We start from the raw sequence: 23,497 nt of genomic DNA, 5'->3' as shown, positions 1-23,497 counted from the left end.
GCCTTGAGGCACCCCGCTGTCAATCGGGGCTTTATTTGAGTAGAAAGGCCCAAGGTTTACAGAAAAAGTCCTGTCTGTCAGATATGACTGAAACCACTTCATAGCTGTGCCTTTAATGCCTGCACAGGACTCGAGTCTTCACAATAAAATCTTGTGGTCAACCGTATGGAACGCTGCAAGATGTTGTTGGAGTTAAGGTGCAATTGAAGTTGGGCGTATACCACTTTTTCTAGAACTTTGGATAAAAAAGGTAGCTTAGAAACTGGCCTGTAGTTGGACAAAGCAGAGGAGTCCAAAATGTGCTTTTTCAGGAGGGGTTGGACAATGGCCTTTTTAAAAGCAGGTGGAACACACCCACTTGGCTGGAAGCTTGGCTCCTAGGTGAAGACCATCTCAAAGCTCTCATTTCTTCCCTGAGAAGCGAGCATCGAGGAGGGATCATTGAGGAGTAATAGCCGAGGAAACATGAGAGGAGCTGTCCAGAAAGCCATGCAGCTGAAGGAGTTGCTAACTCCGCCCAAACAGCTGACAAATTTACAGTGGCTTGCATAAGTTTACACATCCAAGCTAAAGTTGACTAAAAAGAGGAATAAAAAACATCTTTTGGAAATTGATCTTAATGCCTTAATTTAAAAAAAATTGGAAAATCCAACCTTTTAAGGACACCAATTTTCTTTGTGAATGAGTAATGTATAGTAAATCAACAAATGTTCTTCCTTAAAATACAGGGGGCATAACTATACACCCCCCCCCCCCTCTTTTAAAATCCTATAGAAGCAGGCACATTTTTAATTTTAAAGGCTAGTTAATTCATGGATTAGGATGTTATACATTCCGACAAAGTTCCCTTGGCTTTTGGACTTAAAAATAACAACCCCCCATCATCACATACCCCACAAACCCCAGAGATTGGCATGGTTTTATTTTAATTAGCCTAAAAGCTGATTTGATTTGTATTGAGAGATGATCTTATGGAAAGTTCCCCATGCCTAGCTCAATGTATGGTGAAGGGTATGTAATGATGGGGGGCTATTTTAATTCCAAAGGCTAAGGGAACTTTATCAGGAGGAATAGTATCCTGATCCATGTAATAATTGGCCTTTCATAATAAAGATCTGCCTGCCTCAATTGGTATTTAACATAGACGTGTGTATTCTTATGCCCCCTGTATTTTAAGGAAGAGCCTTTATTTAATTACAATACGTTATTCATTCACAAAGAAAATTGGTGTCCTTAAAAGGTTGGATTTTCTAAGAATTTATGAATTGAGGCATTAAGATCAATTTCCAAAAGATGTTTTTTATTCCTCTTTTTAATCAACTGCATGGGTGCATTTTAATTTGCATGGGTATCTAAACTTATGCAAACCACTGTATGTGGCGCTTCAACAAAAAGGACGTCTCATCTTTCTAAAATCATTTGCTCTCTCCTCCTGTGATTTCCTCGCATCTCTCCCGTGCCTTCTCGGTGGGAGGGACTCCGACAGAAAGTGCGGCAAGTTGAGGATTCGGGGATGCAATTTAAAGGCCATGGGATAGGAAAAGCCTGGCAGTGAACATCAGGAATCCGAGTCTATGCAGCATGGTTGATTGGAGCAGACTGTCAGGTGTATTGATTGGCAATGTTTGTCTGGTGTGTTGCTCAGCCAGAAGCTCAGAACAAAGGTGCTGCCCAAAAACAGATGAATATTAGGCTTGTTTGAGTTGTTTCAGTTGTTTTTATTAAGAAAGGCTAGCTGGTAAAGTGACTGACTGAATGTCACTATCAGCCACACAACATGTGTTCTGTACAGAACTATCCTTTTAATCGGACAAATAGCAAAAAAAATCCCTCCAATTCAAAAACAATAAAAGTTGAGTTGATTATGAAGAAATCAGGCGTTTCCCAGCATGCCCTGGGTCCGCCAGGGTCTTGGAGAGTAACTGCGCTGCCAGCGTCTCAAACCTGCGGCCACCTTGATCTCATGAGGTTATTGTTGGCCACATGTGCATCACGTCAGAGCTATTCGTGATCAAGTCGGATGCATATCCAACCGGCATGCATTGGGTGGAAATTGCTGGTGATAGATTCTGCCCAGGCCTGGCTCATTTTCAACAAACATATTAGTACTATGGATCCTACCAGGTTTCTTGGCAAGTCTCGCCCTACATAGCAGCGCAATTGGTGGAGGCTAGGTATTGACCTTGAGTAGTTAAGGTTAGGAAAGCTGATTGGTCAGGGGATAAGACCTGAACAACTTGGGTTCAGTTACCCCACGCCAGCATGGATGCCTGCAGTGTGTTCCATAATAACAGGACAATACAGTCAATGTCCATACAGACACAAGAGGGAGCAACAGTACACATGTAAAACTAACAATGCAGAATTAAAGAAAGTTTGCATCTGATGCATTTACAGTCTTTTGATGGCAGCACTCACAGTTTCTGTTGATACAATGGGTTATATATATATATATATATATATATATATATATATATATGTGTGTATATGTAAACCAGTGTTAGCATAACATTGTTATAAACTAAAACAAACAATGGGTATGCTTGTTTGTTGTTATAAACCTGTATCATCTTTTAAGGCAATAGTGCGTAGCTTCTGTCTCCCCCATGAGGAATTCTAAAAACATTTAATGCGAGAAATAGGCCATGCAGTTGCTTCGTCATTTCAGATCGAAAACGGTCAGTGAAAAACATGTTCTTCAAGTTTTGAGAGGCGGCAAGCCGAGCTGCCCGCTTCTCATTTGCGTTAAGTAATCTGGATTCAACTTCACGCAAATGAGAAGCGGTTGACTTCCTATTGACATAGAAATGAATGGTAAGCGTGGACATGACGCTGACAGTAGACATATACCATAACAGAGATTAGCTTCGGAGCAAGTACCGGTGGTGGAAACAAAACAGTTTTCCCTGTTTTCCTGACCATGGTAGGAAAGCAGTAGCAAGAAAAGATAACCCTCTCCTTGATTTCATATTTTTCACGGAGAAGGAGAACACAAAAATGAGTAGGGGGAAATGCAACGCTACCAAGCCACGATCAAGCGGACTAGTTGTCTGCATTGCAGCAATGCGAGGTTACATTTTTAGGGAGGTGCACGTCAGCCTACGGCATAGGGACTTTATCTACGCAGACCCACTTCCATACCTATGGAGTAGTTTCAACGCAGAACCATAAACCAGGCTTTAGTCCCTGGGCGCATGCGTCTGCACACTGCTCCTATAGATAAGACGGGTTAAAGGCAGAGGACAAAAAAACTTTCTCTGTAGACTTAGACTTCTCTTTAGTAATCCTTTCGGGATGACTCCCACAAGGAAATTGAAATGTATTGTATGTATATCTGTATGTATGTATGTACTGCATGTATGTATGTATGTATATATGCATGCATAGAAATGACAATAAAGGCCCCTTTAACATCACTTTTTAGAGTAAGCACATTGTTGCTTTGTTTTGCAGCCAATAATGTGGTTTCACATATAGTAATGGGGATTGATGAACTGAAGGGGGGGGGGCTGAGACATGGAAACTCTGGCCCCTGCAGTGTCATAATCATGTCAGATAATCTATGTTTAGCTGAGCTTTGTTTTAGGACGCACAAAGCAGAATCCCCTGTGGATGTATTCCACTCCCAGGCTGGCTGCTTGATTAGAGGCTGTTTGAGATCGCATGGCAGGAGGAGGGGCACCGTGCATCAAACTTGACAGACCTATTTCCGAAAACAATTGTTAATATATACTCTTTGGCACATAGGTGATTTAGCAGAAAGTGTCAGTGTAGTAGAAACCTTTTATGAGCTACTAAGTGTTCTCGTCCAAATGTCAAGTGAATTTGGACGCATTTCCATCAGCTCTGTTGAGGTGGAATACAAGAATGTATTTGTTTGGGGACATTTTTGTTGTTTTTCTGACACGCTGCATGAAGACGAAAATAACAAATCACACCAGCTAATAGGCATACCAGCCTGACGTGTACACAGCAGTTGTCTGGAGGTTATGGTTGACTAACATTTTTTACTGGCATTTAAAAACACAACGCCACTAAAAATTAAGGGTTGCTTATGTGACAAATACTTTTCTGTCACCAGCTGTGACTGCATTTTTTTAATGAAAATTGGAATGGGGTAAAATATAACACAGACCATTTTTTCCCACTTTCCCACTATTCTCCAGCCACTTTAATACAATACCGCAACTCAAAATATGCTTTACCAAACGGAATGGAAGTAGAGCAGGTCACAACCGAGGGAATTGAGAAAGGAGTAATATCTTTACTCTGCTTCCTCAAAGTAGCCAAGATGATAGCATTCATACAGATCCATTAACAACTTGCCCTGCTTATGCAAATCCAGGTGTTTACATCACACAGCACCAGCTCACAATGCAGCTCCTTCACTGGAAAATACAGATGCATTTACAATCTGACATTTGAAAGTTGTTCTCTATGTGCTAAGCCTTGTTTACCCTTAGGCTGGAGAGTGTTTGACTTGACTGTTCTCTGCTCAGATGATCCACTAATGTATACAAGTAATTAACTATGACATGTGATAGGATTCAGTTGCTGCAAGAGAATTGGCTCTGTGTTGTTCATTTCAATGAGAGAGTAGAATGTTAAGGCAACACAGAAGAACCTGGTATCAAGCAAAGTAATGGAGCAAAAATATTGAAGCACACGGACATGTATAAAGTACTAGAGGCCCTTACTTGAGTAAAAGTACAAGTGCTCTAAAAAAAAGTGACTTGAGTAGATGTTGCACCCTACTTAAGTGGAAGTACTAAAGTATTCAACATTTTTTGTTCTTAAGTATTGCAAGTAGTTTATTTTAAAATCTGTGTTATGTAGTTATTAAAGAAAGCAGTCCAATTTTGAATATCATATTGTTGGACTTTTTACTAAGTAATTAGTAGTAAGATGGTGTATTACAGGCAGTCACAAGCTGTACATTGCTGAATATGAAGGAAGTTTCTGAAATAAACCCCAAAAAGGTCATAACTACTATTATATGATGGGTGGGTTAATAATCATTTATTAACAAATACTGAAATAAAATGTACAATCAATTATTATACTGTGCAAGTAAAATGAACATCCTCTCCACCACGTTAACGATTAAAGTCCCCAAAAACGTATCACACACTAGCTAGTAACATGCGTGATGAAGTGGAAAGTTAGCAAGCTAGAAAAATACAGATAAAACAAAAAAACCTTCACATCACATTTAGATAGATAGATAGATAGATAGATAGATAGATAGATAGATAGATAGATAGATATTTCTTGATCCCAAAAAAATGGAAATTATGGTGCTACTGCACCAAACATACATCAGTCACACAGCACAGAATATAAATATAAATGAAATACTAGGATACAATATGCATGGAATTATAAAGATAATAATAGGATTAAAATATAAGAACAAATATTATGCTTCTGCGTTAAATCGACGGCGTGGCTACATACGTAGATACGAGGAGACACGCACCCTACAGTGTAGCGTGACGTGCACCTCTTGAAAAATGTAACTACACGTCGCACATCGCTTGGCCGTGATTTGGGAGTGTTGCATTTTCCCCGACTCATTTCCTGGTTCTCCTTCTCCATAAACAACATGAAATCAAGGTGAGGGTGAATAAATACGTCACACACTATTAATTAGGGCATATCTAAACAAAATACAGTAACTCCCCTGCCAAGAAGAGCTAAATTTAATGTCAGCCTATATGAAAGAAGTGAAATGTAATGGCAATACACTCACACGACCCAAACGCAGAGACGAGGAGTCATAAATACACCAGGTAATTAGATAACAAGAGGCAGGTGACGAGAGGGCAGGGGACAGGTGGAAAACATCAGGTAATCACACGAATTGGCGGACACAGGAAGTAAAACCTAAAACAGGACAAGACAGAAACTCGACTTCAAAATAAAACAGGAAACAGAACACACAGACACTCAGGGGAACACACAAAGACAACACAAGTCAGGACGACAGAACTAAACAGGGGGAGATAACCCCAAACTACAACATAGGGATTATTTATGCAGTTTTCTAGATTAATTTGAAATTCCTTCCTGTCTTCTCCTACATATCCTTTTTTTATTAAATGCAGTAATCTGAAATTAAGTTACTAGTGATGCTACACAGTATTGCATGCCTCTAATCCTCACAAATACACCAGAGTTTACATGATGATTTTTTTCTTGGATTTCCACACTAAAAAGTACAATACCAACAAATAATTTTCCATTTCCCAGTCTTGTTTTGAATGGCAACCAGCATAAGTCATTATCATTGATATAACTCTGCTTCTAGGAAACACCATTGGGTGCTAATGCTGCAATCTAGCATTCAGTTTGAAGGTACAACTTGAAAAAGCAAAAAGTTATTTTCAAATGAAGTTCTTACTTTTCCTTAGAAGTAGCCAACACAACAGTGTTCTTGGTATGACATGACAAATATATATACGTTTTAATGAGTTACACATTGATTGGTTTCCTTAGACGCGTAAAGAAATCTGCCTCAGTTCAACAGAAAACTTCAGCATCTCAGAAAGTCCTTTGTCTATCCCCCAACATTCTTCAGCCTAATCACGGATTATGTGTGACTCACTCTCCAGCTAACACTGCACACAACGTTGGTTCTCTAGGCAGGGCAGAGATTTCTGTACACAGTGGAAGAAAATTATATTATTTCCCGCTTCTAAAGTACCGTACATTGAGTAGCAAACTAGGTTGCACGATTAGTCATCTAAACTATTCATACCTATTGCGAAAGGCCACATTCGAAGACTGGCCCTTTTCAGACATGAAATGCATTGCTGGTGTCATGTATTTGTTACAGTTTTTTTGTCCTTCAGACCCAGGTGTCTGCCATGCAACTGTTAGTTATGGCTTCATTCAGACTTGGCACTTTGATGTGGCGCCGTACACAAGAGGTAATGATGTGACGGATGAAGAATGTTTTCTGGTTCCTGGTTGGCAGCAGCGCAACAAGCTGTAAACACATTGAAATTATGACTTTACAGATTTTATCTGGTGAATGTGTTGGCAGACAGTTGCTTTTTGATATATTTATTACAGTGTTCTTAATTAGGCAAACAAGATGCACACTTTATCCTGACGCATATGTAAATTAGTGTAGCTGCGGCCTTTCAATTCAATTACATTTTTATTGCAATTTTGGAAGTGTTATTGCACTAAGAGACTGAATGAACACTGTTAACACAAGACCAAAACCCCTCATAGCATAGAGACTGATGGACGACGCGTCTCCACTTCCTCCCACTGTACAAAAGTGAAGCCTCTTTATATAGCATCAAATAACAAAAATGACAGAAACCATCTTTGAAAAATGTATTTGACATGTACTGTACTTAGATTTTGTAGTTTGGCCCCGTGTCCCAACCGCTAACATGGAGGGGCGGGGTTTATGGCCAGCCAGCCACAAGGGGACAATCCAGATGTTTTGTCTTCAGTTATACCAGTGGTTATCAAAGTGGGCTCCAGGGGACTGTCAGGGGTCCTTGAGGGGGTTTCAGGGGGTCCCAACAAATAGGGAATTATATATTTTCACTTTAGTCCCATCCATAAGTAACACAATGACAGATTGTATGACTATTTTGATAATTGGTTTTACACACTATCTGTAGTTAAACAGAGAAAAGTATAAAATGGGTGGGGGACCCCTGGACAAAATTGCATCAAATGGGGGTCTATGATCTCTTTTGTGTCAGTTTAGGGGTCCTTGGCGTGAAATAGATTGAGAACCACAGACTCACACAGTCTATGCACCAACATCTGGCATCCACCTGGAAAAGAGGTCAGAGGTTAGAGCCAGATCTGAGTGGACAAGGAAAGATCAGGGGGGACATTCACTACTGACACCAGAGACACTATTTTAACAGAGACATGGGTTACCATCTCAACTCTTATACAACCACCTGTTATTATATCAGCGTGATAACTGAGCACTGATTCATCTCCATGACAACCATGCAAACTCCATTCACTGAGGAAGACTAGAAAGGACTAAATGGACCTGGTTGGTATTTAATCTTTTGCTGCAGTGTCCTGTGTCAATAATTAACTCTCAATCAATCAGTGAATTTCATCATTTCATCATTTTTTAGGCCTGTGTTCACAAACATAAACTGTGTCAATGACAAAAATGTTGTTGTGTGTTAATATACCGCAACACGATTTGAGCGAGAGAGTTGGATATGACAGATTGCCACATATCACTTATCTAAAACCCAAACAGGAACATGGAAAACTCTGTTTTCCCTGAAGGGATATATTAACTCTGTGTGGGTGGAAGGCTGAAACAGCAGGCACTAAGAAGAACTATTTTCAAATGTATCTAAATTAGTGTGGACAGGGCCTAAGTATTAGGAGACTTCCGTATTGGAAAGCTGTTTGCTTTTTGGCAAGGACACAGGGAGAGAAAAAACACTCACAAATGGAGTTTATTTCCTTCAGGCTAAGAAAAGTTACTTCTCCTCTCTTTGGTTAGGGTTGGTTTGGCTATTACTTGCCCCACGAGTTGAACTTATTTTGAATGACGTGCCAGAATCTGCCTTTGAAAATCCAGTAGATAACAATTTCTGGAGAGGCCCAGTTTTCTCAGGCTGCTTCGGGTACATCATTAAACTAAAAATACCAACAATCAGGCCAGACACGCACAGGTACTCGTCGGCAGTAATGGGAGATGGATGATGGATGTGTGCTCTAGCAGCACCTGCTGACGTTGCTGGCACACAGGGATGGTACTGGGCATGGGATGAAACGGCATCACCTGGTGATGGAGGCGGGGAGCACGGGAAGGGCTGCTGGGTTCAGGCTGTTCCCATTCATACATATAGCTCCAAAACGTTATTTAATGATGCATGCCCCACAGTATCTGCTGCTGTATAACAACACTCTGGTCCACATACTGTAGGGACTGTCAACTGTATGCATAATTGCACATTTTTAACTCAAATTTTGCTGCTCTTATTTTCCTCATTGTATATATCTTCTTATTTTTACTTTTTATATTGTTTACTTGAATGTTATGTTTGTCTGTGGACCAAATTGGTTAAAATGTCTTGTTGTCACCGTGGGATAGAGGGAAACGCAATTTCGAATTCTTTGTATGTTTTGACATGTGAAGAAATTGACAATAAAGCAGACTTTGACTTTGACTTTGACTTGACGTTAGAGTGATGGGTGGGTCCTAAAACACAGGGCTTTCAAGCAGTGGGGTACTTTGTATTAGGGGTGGGAAAAAAATCGATAAAGGAAAGTATTGTGATATTTTTCGGGGCAATACTGTATCAATACACAGACGCCAAGTATTGATCTTTTATTATATGTGTTGGTTAGTTTGTCTGCTCGAAAATCCCATTTTGCAGCAATAAAATTGGAGTGAGATGAACAAAGTTTTCTTTTGGGGACATCATTTGAATTGGGGAAGTTGGAAAAAAAGGTAATGAATTGCAATATATCACATGTTTATCAAATGTGTAAAATCGCAATAATATTATATTGGGACATAAGTATTGTGATGATATTGTATCGTGAGGCCTTTGGGGATTCCCATCCCTAGTTTGTATCCCCGGGAAAACACAAGACTTTCACCCAGGAAACATGTCTTTGTATAATTTCTAATTAAGGGGGCCGGTGTTTTAATCTAAACCACAATCGTATCTTATCCAACTAGTTGTTTTAGTGCCTAATCTGCGCGGCTGTGGCTCAGTGGTAGAGCGGTTGCCTGCCAATCGGAAGGTTGGTGGTTCGATCCCCGCCCCTGCAGTCATTGTCGAAGTGTCCTTGGGCAAGATACTGAACCCCGAGTTGCCCCCGGTGCTGCGCATCGGAGTGTGAATGTGTGTGAGTGTTTATCTGATGAGCAGGTGGCACCTTGTACGGCAGCCTCGGTCACAGTGTATGAATGTGTGTGAATGGTGAATGTTTCCTGTAGATGTAAAAGCACTTTGAGCAGTTGTTAAGACTGGAAAAGCGCTATATAAATACAGCACATTTACATTTAATCTTTACTCTTTTCGCCCATGACAATAACTTTTTTGTACAGGGTTGAACAGAATTACAAAGTGACAAGGGCAGTAAAACAACGTGAAGAAGTCCTGTGATAATGTTCAAGTCCCACCCACCCCATTTACCCACTCACCACACAGTCACACTTCCACATAGCTTAAAGAAGGCAGATGAATGTTCACAAGCACTCAAAACCGTTATATAAAAGTAAATTGGCAGGTTTGTATTGTACTATAATACATTTTGTCCTCTAGAACTTGAAATTAAAAGTGAAGAGTGCAGACAAATATGAGTTTATACTTACACATACATACAAACACATACTTAATAAGAGAGGGGGTAGATAAATAATGAAATGGTAATAGGGGCGGCTGTGGCTCAGTGGTAGAGCGGTTGCCTGTCAATCGGAAGGTTGGTGGTTTGATCCCCGCCCCTGCAGTCATTGTCGAAGTGTCCTTGGGCAAGACACTGAACCCCGAGTTGCCCCCGATGCTGCGCATCGGAGTGTGAATGGTGAATGTTTCCTGTAGATGTAAAAGCGCTTTGAGCAGTTGTTAAGACTGGAAAAGCGCTATATAAATACAGCACATTTACATTTAATAGAGAAAAATAAATGAATCAAATTTCTGACGTCTAAAGTTAACTGCAACGGCCTCCGAATCAACCAGCACCTCACGGTGATCCGTACCGGATTAAATCCAACTGTAAGGACCGCTGAACTTCACTGTCATCCTTATTTTGTAAGATATCTTTCGTATGGTTGTACATACGTTTTTGTTCAATATCATACAAACCCGTTCATGAGAATGCGTTGCTGGGGTGCTGTGGTACTGTAGCAGAAAGTTTGTCTATGACGGAATGAGGCCAATCCCTCCTCTAGTGCATGTACATGGATTAATAATACACCACACAGCAGCATGAAATCCAGCTGTATACAGAAAGAGGAGAAAATAAATACAATTCCTGGGAGTAAAGTGGAAGAGAGCAGTTGTGTGTCTGTCTGTGTGTGTGTGTGTCACTTTGTTTTGCCAGTAACTTGTTTTTCACAGTAACTCAGGATGACACGCCTCAGCATACACTGTGTGTGTGTGTGTGTGTGTGTGTGTGTGGAGAGAGAGCAGTGGTACATTCAATTAAACTCAGCTGTATTGGCCAATGCTGTCTTTTCTAGTGAGGCCATAGCTTACCAAAACGCCGCTTCACCACTGTGTGTGGGTATGGTAGTCAATATCCTCAACGTTTCCTTCCGTTTTCTTTGTGGTCAAATTTGAAACTACTTTTTTTAAACTACTGGTGGATTTATGAGGACTATAGTCAACTGCTCCTCTGATCTATGTTGGGTAAATTGAAACAGCTAGCTAGACTATCTGTCTTATCTGAATTTTCTCTTACACAAATATTTTACAGTGCCTCCATGCAGAGCTTAGCGCCACCCATGGTGATTGTGATAGGTTTAAAGGCAGAGATGGCAAAAGTACTCACTTCCCATACTCAAGTAGAAGTACAGATAATTGTGTTAAAAAATACTCTGGTAAAAGTAGAAGTACTAATTTATCGTCTTTACTCAAGTAAAAGTAAAGTAGAGGCTTGAAAATTTACTTAAAGTATAAAAGTAAAATTAGCCTTGCAAATGCCATGCCTGTTGGCTCACTGCCTTGATGAGATCTACTCCTTAAGTATTCAAATTGGGAATTGATTAACAAGGCATTTTTTGATACTCAATACTAGAGAGGCAATTGCCTAAAAAGTATTGAATTCAGTACACAGCCCTGGTGGTAACTATGACCATTTGGTAGTGATGGCTGAATGACGCTTCGTGAACCAGTGTCCTTATTTGTCAGTGTCTGAGATGGCGCTCTCTGTTCAACAATTGGTTGAATTGCAATGCCTTAGGCCTTTCTCTTAAAACCAAGAGCGCCATCTAGTGGGCTCAGAAAATAGAGTGGTTCACAAAGCTTCATTTGGCCATCGCTACCATTTGATTCTGTCTGTATAATCTTTGCCGTGGCATCGTCATTGGTTTGTGCAAGAAAAAAGCGCATGCAGTAGCTCACTGTGAATCAATTACAAATCCTTTCTTCTAAATGTTTAATTATATTGTTTATAACTATGCAGTTGTTTTTGAAACCCAGTAAGTCTTATGTAAATCTGATGCCAACTTTGTAACAATTGCATCTCGTGGGGATTTTGGGAACACTGCCTGCACAGAAAGGCTGGGATCCTTTGTTATCTGTCATGCCTTGGTATTGCTGTGAACAAGTATCTATAACCTAAAATGAAATACTGACATGAAACTGATTATAAAGTCTTGTATTTTGTTGTTCATTTTTTTATTGAAGTTATTCAAGTTGAACTTTAACAAAATGCATGCTTTGGAAGGAAGATTACAGGGAGGGAAACAGCTTGATAGGTCGCCATTCCTCCACAAAGTGCATGCAGACAAACTCATGTTCCTACAATTTAAAGCTTCCACAATGTGTGCCAGTTTTAACTGGTTATTTCCATTTTCACTAATGTATGGTTTAAATTAATAGATTAAATGGTTAATCATTTAGTCCAGCGGTTCCTAGTCTATATTGACAATGTTAGGTCATATTTTTGGTCGTTTCAAATTCCGCCGGATGTCCATCACCTTCAGCTTTCTTTGTGTTAGCATTCTAAATTCTTGTAGATTTATGAGGACTATGGTTCCCCAGATCTCCGCAGGGTTAATCCAGACAGCTAGACAACTAGCGCTTTTTAAATCGGAGTTTTCTGTTGCACGACTTAAACAACATTTGAACAAACTCACGTACTCCACCAAAACAAGTTCCTTCCCGAGGCTATTTTGCAGAGTCATCGTCATTGTGTCTGGCACTTAGCGCCGACCAAGACGATTGTGATTGGTTTAAAGAAATGCCGAAAAACCAGAGAGTTGGTTTTCTCCCATCCCAGAATGCTGTGTGGACTAGCCAGACCCTCCTCCGCAGCGCTCTGGAGGATGGAATGGCAATGTAAGACTGAGCGTGTTCAGGTCTCCATCAAGGGGGGGCGCTAACGATCACAGGGGGGGTGCGCATGGCTTTAGTTTTGGGCACCCCAGGTAAAAATTGTATTAATATGCATAAAAGAAGCCAAGAAAAGATGGAAAAAATCTGCAAAAGGCATCAAATGACATATTAGACATTCGTATAATATATCACAAAAAGTTAGATTTTATTTCCATCATTTACACTTTCAAAATAACAGAAAGCAAAAAACTGGCGTCTGCAAAAGTTTGGGCACCCTGCCGAGTTTATACCTTGTACCAGTCAAACGTGGGTTTGGACTTGCTTTTCTCACAATCCTGCAGGCTGTTCTGTCTGATATTTTTCTTGGTCTTCCAGATCTTGCTTTAACTTCCACTGGTCCTGATGACTGCCATTTCTTAATTACAATCCGAACAGAGGATATTGGCATTAAAAACGCTTTGCTATCTTCATATAGCCTTCTCCTGCTTTGTCTAGAAACCTTTTCAGTTTTCTAGACAACTGCTTAGAAGAAGCCATGGTGCTGATTGTTGGGGCAAGGTCAGATGAGTCTGGGCATTTAAAACCTTAAGATTGACATCACCTGGTCTTTCCAGACGATGATTGAGAACAATCCATGACGCTGTCAGGTCTCAGCTTTCCAAAGGGGCGGTGCATGTTATAAACTCTGCAGGGTGTCCAAACTTTTGCAGACGCAGTTTTTTAGTTTTCTCTTATTTTGAAAGTGTAAATGAAATGAATCAAACTTTTTGTGACATATTATACAAATATCTAATCTGTCATTTGATGCCTTTTGTATATTTTTTCATCTTTTCTTGTCTTCTTTATGCACATTAATACAAAATTTTACTTGTGGTGCCCAAACTTTCGAGCCCCACTGTATCTGTCTTTGTGTATATGTGATCTGCTTAGCCCCATATATCTCTCTTTGTGTATATGTGATCTACTCAGCTCCACATATCTCTCTTTGTGTATCTGGGATCCACTCAGCCCCTTATATCGCTCTGTGATCCGCTCAGACCCGGATCTCTCTCTCTCTGTATATATATGATCCGTTCAAACCCATATCTCTTTCTCTGTGTATCTGTGATCTGCTCAGCCCCGTATACTGGTCTGTGAACCGCTCAGACCCATATCTCTCTCTCTCTTTCTCTCTCTGTGTATTGGTGATCCACTCAGCCCCATGTATCTCCCTCTGTTTATCTGTGATGTGCAGGAAGTGGGCTGTGATCGCCAGCTGGCCAGTGGTGCCAGGGAGGATAACTGTGGTGTCTGCGGCGGCGACGGCTCCACATGCCGGCTGGTCAGAGGACAGGCCCTACCCCACCTTACACCAGAACAACGTAGGTGATAAAACCCCCATCTGTGTCTAACTCACATATGGTACACGTGTCTGCATTCACTCTGGATCAAAGATCTTCAACCGGGGCAGGGGAACCCTAGGAGGGTTTACATGAAAATTACATGAATCCAACATATTATTAGCTAATTTAAATCAGCCTATTTGTGAAAAAAACAATGATGATAGGCTTACTGGCCTAAAGGTAATGTAGTCACTAACATAGCCATCCACAGAGACAATTAATCCTAAAGACATGTATGTTTAATAATAAAACATTATTTTATAAAATCATGCCAACAATTATTATGTTAATAGCTTAGTATTCTACGCGCTACAAAGGTATGTATAAAGGCTTTAGGCCGCTCTACATGTTATTGCAGGCCCACTTTATTTATGAAACTTAATTTTATACTATATATGTAGTAGGGGTCCCTGCTCTGTCTCTCTTTCAGTCAAAGGTCCCATGACTTTGGATGCTTTTATGTAGACCTTAGTGGTCCTCTAATACTGTATCTGTAGTCCCTTTTATATAGACCTTAGTGATCCCCTAATACTGTATCTGTAGTCCCTTTTATATAGACCTTAGTGATCCCCTAATACTGTAACTGAAGTCTCTTTTATATAGACCTTAGTGGTCCCCTAATACTGTATTCGTAGTCCCTTTTAATAGACCTTAGTGATCCCTATACTGTATCTGAAGTCTCTTTATATAGCCCTAGTGGTCCTAATACTGTATCTGAAGTCTATTTATATAGACCTTAGTGGTCTCCCTAATACTGTATCTGAAGTCTTTTTATATAGACCTTAGTGGTCCCCTAATACTGTATCTGAAGCTCTTTATATAGACCTTAGTGGTCCCCTAATACTATATCTGTAGTCCCTTTTATATAGACATTAGTGGCCCCCTAATACTGTATCCGAGGTATCTTTCTCAAAATTCAGCCTTGGTGCAGAATTACAGCCACTAGAGCCAGTCCCACAATGAGCTTTCCTTAGGACGTGCCATTTCTGAGTCTGTAGCTATTGAGGAGGAAGGGGGGGGACCCCTGATCCACTTCTAAGCCTTATGTTTACCAAGCTAATCCTTAATACTAAACACACCAGGCTTTAAATCTGAAATACCCTTACAGCCCTTTCCCTGCTCCAAATGTTGCTATGTCCGTCCCCTTTCAGTCCTCTGAAAATAGCCAATCCCATGTGCTTTGTAGGTCATTTTAAAGAATATATGAATATCATATGAGCATGACCTCAGCTCAGACTTTCATCCGGTTGCATGACTGTAGACGTATTTAATTGAATTTTATTTATAGATCATACATCATAATTAGAATTGTCTTGGGACACTTTACAGAGTAGGTCTGGACCACACTATAATTTTCAAAGATCCAACAATTCCAAAAATTATCCCCCAGCATTTAGTGCAACAGTGACGAAAATACATTCTTTTAACAGGCAGCAATAGTGGAGTGTAACTAAGTAAATTTACTCCAGTACTGTTCTTAAGTCCAAATGCTGAGGTACTTGTACTTTACTTGAGTCTTTTCTTTTCTTGCCACTTTCTACTTCTACTCAGCTACTTTTCAGAGAGAAATATTCTACTTTTAACTCCACTACAAATCTGACAGGTAAAGTTACTAGGTACTTTGCAAATGAAGATTTTTTGCACACAAAACGTATGTAATTTATAAAATCTGATGTTTACTTATACATTTCCCTACCTAACAATATAACAGCCTAAAAGTCCAGCTGAAACATTGAGATCATCATACACTTGTTTACAGCTGATTGACAGAACTGATTGTAATGTTTCCCATTTCTAAAATGTGAGGGTTTTTCTGCATTGAGATGAATGATCCACAGCCTTCCTCCCAGTCGGGCTCTATGGAAGTTGCAACACACTTTCACTCCCAAGGTGTCAAAAAGCGACGCTTGGTAAATGCCTTTGGCATTAGTAAATGACCCATAAAGTCTCCTTTAGCGTCCTATCTAAACGCACTGGGTCGGGACTCTTGGCGTCACTTTATGACGCTCTGGGTCGGGCAATACGTTTAACTGACATGTGGCAAAAGAACGGGTCAGTTATATTTAGGAAAACATGGTGGGCGGGGTTTTAAAATGTACGTTTCAGTGACTCGTGGGACAAGAACGAGATTTTTGCTCTCTCATACTAGTCAGTACCATTGTCGCTCTTAATACTTAAGAATACTGTGTCCTAAATATAATCTTAAAAGAAAATGAAAACACACAGTTGACATTAAGGTTAGGGTCATGCAATTTTCATCACCTTATGAAGCGGAGTTAATGTGGAGTCAATACCGATTGCAATGGTCTTCAGGATTGGTTTGTTGTTGCATAAATAGGTTGAAACGAGAAGTCAAGGAGCTATCTATTACGGGCCATGAGATACAGGGTTGCTATGGGAGGTACATAGTAAAGCTGGAAATTGGTCTGCTGAGACTTTGGCTCCTCACCTGTCTTGGCTATGTGTTGGTCCTTGCTGAATTGGCAGCAGGCCTCCAGGAGCCATTTAAGCTTTGGCCTGCTCTTCTCTTATTGCCTCCAGCATTTATTTATGAAGGCTGGACTATTAAAAATGCCATCTGGCAACAGAAACCCACCCACTAGCTGACGGAGCGACACCATTCACCTATTCAGACTTTTTTTTTCATAAAATGTAACACCCAATTCTTTTGGCTTGGAGTTGATTAAATCTCAAAAGCACTGTGCATAAAAGGATGAGCCAAGCTGAAATTGTGGGATTGGAAATGAGTTTTAATCAGTTTCTATTTTAGTTTTAGAACAACAAACCTGGCTCAGCATCGATCATTTAGTCTGTCACTAAAGATTACCGGCAAAACTGCTGACAGGGAAATCAGTATTCATGGCTTGTCGGAGTTTTCTTGAATATTGATAGATGAACAAACAGGCCAACCAATAAATTCGCAAACACTTGACACAAACAATGTTCATTTCTCAGCATTTTTTGTTGTGAGTAAAAGTCTTCATGTAAAAAGCAAATACACTGCTGCACACGTCTCTCAATATAGAATAGAAGATTTGTTTGCTATCTATTCCCTTCTTCTTTTTAACTTTCACTGCTTGACAGATGTGGAGGCTCCAGCAGCACAAATAATAGCTTTACACTATTGGAAATATGAAAATGCAATTTCCACTGGGGGGAATTTTGTTTAAATGTTCCCAGGACTCTGCATTTCCCCAAGTTCTAACCGGTTAATCAAGTACATATTGGCACTATAGATATACACACATATACATATATATACTGTGTGTGTGTATATATATATATATATATATATATATAGTATATAGTATAGACATACATACATAGTGTATTGTAATTTTATAGTGAATGCAGTACCGAGGTGATTCATTCAGTTTTGGACATATTGCTAACTATAGCTGTCCAATTAGCTGACTCAGCCAATAGCCTCCGTAAGTCTCGGAGGCTAGCTAAAGCTCTAGCATGGCAGAATGATTTAAATTGTCCCGAAACTGTAAATATGTATACTTTTATTATACTTTTATTAATCCCCTCTGTTGTTATTACACACATTACACACTGGCCTGAAATACACACACATGCTCAAGAACCTATACAGTGCGCCTCAAGAGTTTGAGCACCCCAGGTAAAAATTTGTATTCATAGGCATAAAGAAGCCAAGGAAAGATGGAAAAATCTCCAAAAGGCATCAAATGACAGATGAGACATTTGTATAATATGTTAGAAAAAGTTAGATTTAATTTCCTTCATTTACACTTTCAAAATAACAGAAAACAAAAAAATGGTGTCTGCAAAAGTTTGGGCACTCTGCAGAGTTAATACCTTGTACTGCCCCCTTTGGAAAGCTGAGACCTGACAGTGTCATGGATTGTTCTCAATCATCGTCTGGAAAGACCAGGTGATGTCAATCTTAAGGTTTTATATACCCAGTCTCATCTGACCTTGCCCCAACAATCAGTACCATGGCTTCTTCTAAGCAGTTGTCTAGAAACCTGAATAGTTGACGCTCACAAAGCAGGAGAAGGCTATAAGAAGTTAGCAAAGCGTTTTTAATGCCAATATCCTCTGTTCAGAATGTAATTAAGAAATGGCAGTCATCAGGACCAGTGGAAGTTAAAGCAAGATCTGGAAGACCAAGAAAAATATCAGACAGAACCGCTCGCAGGATTGGGAGAAAAGCAAGTCCAAACCCACGTTTGACTGCACGATCCATCCAGAAAGACCTGGCAGACACTGGAGTTGCGGTACCATTCCACTATAAAGAGATACTTGTACAGATACGGTCATCATGGAAGAGTCATCAGAAGAAAACCTCTTCTACGTCCTCACCACAAAAATCAGCATTTGAAGTTTGCAAATGAACATATAGACAAGCCCGATGCATTGAGGGACACATATCACACTGTCATAGTTATCTTTAAACAAGTGTCAAAGTGTCCTCTGGTTAGTGATACTCTATCTGTCACATTCATCTGTACGTTTTCCTTTCCGTTGTCAAGTTTCAGTCTCTTTTGTCCTCTCTGCTTTGGCTCAGCTTTAATGTCCCACAACCAATCACGACCACTTATGCTTACCTTTGTCACTGAGTTTCTTCACCATCAGACACCCAGAGTATCAAATTTGTTCCTCCCCACCCATTATGCATGACTACTGTTTATCATAATATGAATTGGCTACAGTATTCCCTAAAGCTTCAGTTAACGGGTCCAGCACACTTGTGTAAAATGAGCTCATAACTGTTTATCTCTATTTCATTTCCCTTATTTATTTTTGAAGGTCCTTGCCTTGCTGTGCATTTGATCTTCATTTTTGAGTTCAGAAAAAAAAAATGCAAATGGCTGCTGCTAAAATTTATTTCATTGCTCCCATAAATTCTGGAAATTGCAGATGCAGTTTCCAAAGCATAATTATGTTAGGGGGCAAAGCTCTGTGGCTGGCAGCCAGGGCAGCTTAATTGTTTGAGCTCAGAGCTCATTTGTTGCCAGAAGGGAAAAGTAACTCTCATAAAATGTGGAAAAAAGAATTAACACTGCATTTGCCTATAAAGGTCTCGCCTCGTTACTACACCTCCTCGCTTAACCACAGAGGGAGAAACACTTCTAGTGTGAAGAGTCAGGAAGGGTTTTTTTTCTTTTCTGGAAAACAGAAATCCTTCCACAGCAGTAAATACTTTCAATAGTTAAGCGGTGTGCTGTATGTGTACGCTGCGAGCGTGACCTAACAAGAGTCGCATGATTAACTAGTTAGTAAGCCTTACTGACGTTTAACAGCACACATGTGTATGTTATTTAGGTCTGCAGGGTTGATCAGGGCTGCTGCGCAGTTGTAAAGCAGGCAGATTTAGGGACGCCAGTGACTGGAGTGTGGTGGTCCCCCTCAATCAGCAAAGGGCCGGAACAACAAGCTAGGAGCACAGCCGGATTAAATGGAAAGATTCCACTTGGCATAGTGCTTTTTTTCGGTTCCCCTCCAAATGCATAGTTTGTTATTTGGTGAATAAACAAGACTACGTATAACTGCCACATGACTATTATGCTAATATAATTATTTAGGTATTTTAATGCATCTAATTTAGGATTATTTAGAAGGGCCTGAGAGAAACTTGTGTAAAGCCTCTCTGTCGTTTTCTCTCTTCTTTTTCATTTTTCTGTTTTTGATCACTTTGCTGCACCTGAAAGCATCCCAGAAAAGGTAGTTTAACAGTTATGCTAGCTGACATATGGAACAAGAAATACATTTTTCTGCAATTGGAGTTTTTTTTATTTTACTGTAGTTTTTATTAAAGCAATAATAATAATAATAATAATAATAATAATAATAATATATAAAACTATACATGTTTAGATAAAGTCTTAACTTGGAAATATTAACTGTTCGTTAATTAACACTTGTATGGACTTACTTATGTTTATAAGCAACTTATAAGGTCTTATAAGTGTCTTAATAATGTTAATTACTGCTTATTACAAGCATTTCAAACTAAAGTGTTACCATTTATTTTTTAAACTAGCCCCCTAGCAGCAAATGGGCCCTGGGCATGTCCCTAGAATGCCTTTGCCTAGCTCTGGGCCTGGTTAGTTGCACAGTGAATAAGATGTTTCTTTAATAAAGGGACTTCAATTCAAATTAAACATGAGCTGTGCTTTCTCTCTCCTGCAGTTGAAGGACTAAATACATGTGAAAGCACCTAGAAACTTATAAAGGAAAGTTATTGATTTCGATTTCTACTTTAAAGCAGCATACCATGCTGCTTATAAAGACTTTTTGAAGCTTTAACAAATAAGCACTCACACACACAAAATTTGTTCCAATTAAAGATAACATAGCCCATCTAGCTTAAATCTAAAGCATGGTCTTCTCCTAAATGTATCCACAAGACTGGGTGTAAACCTGGACCAGTTGGACCAGGCAAAGTTATCCAAAGGGGTTATGCAGAGAATCATCAGTCGGTGGGTCGGGCAGAATAGCGGGCAGGCGGGTACAGGTTACAGGGTTCAGGTAGCAAGTTTCAGAGGCTTAAGAGCAAGGCATGAGCAATATTGGAAATCAATAGTCTCAAATTGCCAGACCTATCTCCACAGCGCTCTCAAAAGCCTCTGTTTTTGTGAAACATTAGCACCCCGTAAAAGAAAACGCCACAATAAATATAAAATTAAGTTAACTGTTCACATAATACAGTGTAATAAAAGTGGGAACAGGTGAGCAAGTGAATGAGAGAGTTAGGTGACTGGCTGGTGGGTGGATGAGGAATGGCAGGTCCAAAGAGTTCCTAGGAAATGCATGAGCCTAGGGGGAAGTGAGAGGTCTATGGGGACAGACTGAGTAAAATGAAAACTACGGAGACAGACATTGGGACAACAAAAGGACAGCAAGGACTGTGATAGGTCAGCTACAAGTCTGATGCCAGTAGGAATTGTTGAGAGGCAAGTACAAAAAAAATAGTTATTTTCTCCTATTTAAGTGACACACTAGCAAAGCCACCTCCATTGCAAACCTTCTGTTTACTGTGATCACAGCTTATTTCTGCAATTAATAAAACAACAGAAATACAATACATCAAGAGAAGAGTTCTGGCAAACATGCCTGCCACCCACACTGGACCCCCCCCCCCCCCCCCCCCCCCCCCCCCCCCCCCCGATTCGCCTACTGCCAGAACAGGTGTATTGTGTTTGGGGTAAACTTTGGGCTTTTTCACTTTCTAAACCTGTAACATGCACAAAAAAGATCCATAACACAATAAACAAAAAAAGGGAAAAGGCCAAAAAAGCATAATATGAGCACTTTAAGGCCCTGACACATGCTCAGGAGATGTGAGACTGCTGATTTGGGGGATATTTCTCACAGCATTACATTGTTAGAATTAGTCTGGGAGTGCTTTTAATAGTTCTAACATTTCCAGATGTATGAAGTCCTCAGAGGGAATGGTGAAATATTGCGATCACAGACTGAGTCACCGAGGTGAACTCCCACTACAGTCAAACTCCACACACCCTGAGGAAGTTTGGTTTGGTTTTTCTTTTTCAGATATATGATTAGTCAAAACAGCAAACTACTTTCCCCAGTTCCCACTACAGGGAAGTTAAATAGTCTGCTAAATAAATTGTGAAACATGCTCTTGTAGACTTGTAGAATTTAGAGTCTAAAATTGGCAGTTTTCCTCTTTGTGCTAAGGGGGGACAGCAGATTGAACATATGGTCCTCACAAATCTGGATGCAGAGCACACATAAACACACACATGCTGAAAATACTCAGACTGTTATCTTTAATGTTTGGACTCCTTGTCTTACTAGTCTGTATTTTGGATCCAAACCTGCTATTCCTCAAACTGTGTCAGTTGTCTCAGCCAACAGGAAGTCACTAATTCACAACATACTCAATAAAAGCTCACCAAAGCCATTTTATAACAGTTTTAATGTTAGTTAAGTCAACTTAACTGGAGGGATGTGGGCCCATTCTTCCCAAATTACCAAAAATTCCGTATTTTTGAGTTTTGGAGTAGGTGGAGAATGCTGTTTAACATGCTCCAAAATCTCCCATGCTAAAGGTGTTTGATTCTCCAGGTGGCTGTGCAGGTTTTTCCTTTAAGTAGCCCCCTGTCTCTATATATTTTGTATTGTACTCTATGTTAAAATGAAACCTTTCCAACCTTGTGTCTGCCTGCAGCTATCAAGACAGTGCTGGACATGCCAATAGGAAGCCGCTTTCTCAGACTCAATGCCAAAGGACCTGATATTATAGGTGAGTGACAACAGTTCAGTCCATACTGCGTAGGAATTTCAAAGGATATTAATATATGTTTATGGAAAGTGTTTATAACCTTATTGTGTTAGTCATAAGTCAGGAACCAGAACTAGATGACAATGTTTCTGTTCCAAACCAAACAATACAAACTACAACTGTGAACTTTACCTTGGTGTTTTGCAGAATGTTATTTACCATAGAAATAAAATGGATAGAAAGGTCATTTCCATTCAAATCAACATAGCAGAATGGTCAGAGCAGCAGCTATTTTTGTACCATTTCCAAGGTAACGTACAAACTTGTGGAGTAGTAACAATATGAAGCAGAGAGTCGGCTGCTTAATGAGTTTAATTTAACAACCTAATGCTTCATCCACACAAAGCACATTGCTATTGCCAGATGAGTGACTTTGTTCACAGAAAATGAGATGGACAATGTGGCGAGGGGGAACGGCAGAGTTAGCAAGCTAACGTTAGCCAACTAGCAAGTTGGCTTGCTGGCTTGCTGGGCCCACCGTGCTTTCATGGTGCATCGGTTACAGAGAGGGAGCCTACTGCATGCTGGGTCTAGTGGTCCGATGCCGCTGGGTCTAACTGTCTCTCCTCGCTCCCCACAGCTCCGAGAATGTCTCTCTTGTACTGTGTCTGCCCTATATTACATCCCTGGCTGGGCCTTTCTCTTCCCAGCCATGGATGTATGATGCGAGTTGTGACCAAGGGGGTAAGCCATGGCGCCAGTTTAATGCTACGAAGCCATCACTTGCAGTTAGAATCCCATTGACGGCCATTCATTTTTACGCCACTTTGACGATGAATACCTTTACATCTGAAGTGTTTCAAGACTCTATTTGT

At 40.1% G+C, this 23,497-nt stretch overlaps 1 protein-coding gene across 2 annotated transcripts in view; it reads left to right on the top strand.

Moving 5' to 3' along the window:
• Window positions 1–23,497, top strand: part of adamtsl3 (ADAMTS-like 3) — a 238,953-nt gene that overhangs the window by 142,743 nt on the left and 72,713 nt on the right. For both annotated transcript variants that reach the window (XM_032537404.1, XM_032537405.1), the window contains exons 7-8: window positions 14,257–14,383; window positions 22,569–22,643. In XM_032537404.1, the coding sequence (XP_032393295.1) occupies window positions 14,257–14,383; window positions 22,569–22,643 (202 nt within the window). The remainder of the gene's footprint in view (window positions 1–14,256; window positions 14,384–22,568; window positions 22,644–23,497) is intronic.

Source organism: Etheostoma spectabile, chromosome 15 (assembly GCF_008692095.1).
Source record: "Etheostoma spectabile isolate EspeVRDwgs_2016 chromosome 15, UIUC_Espe_1.0, whole genome shotgun sequence".
Taxonomy (NCBI): domain Eukaryota; kingdom Metazoa; phylum Chordata; class Actinopteri; order Perciformes; family Percidae; genus Etheostoma; species Etheostoma spectabile.
This window is presented reverse-complemented; position numbering and strand designations above follow the sequence as displayed.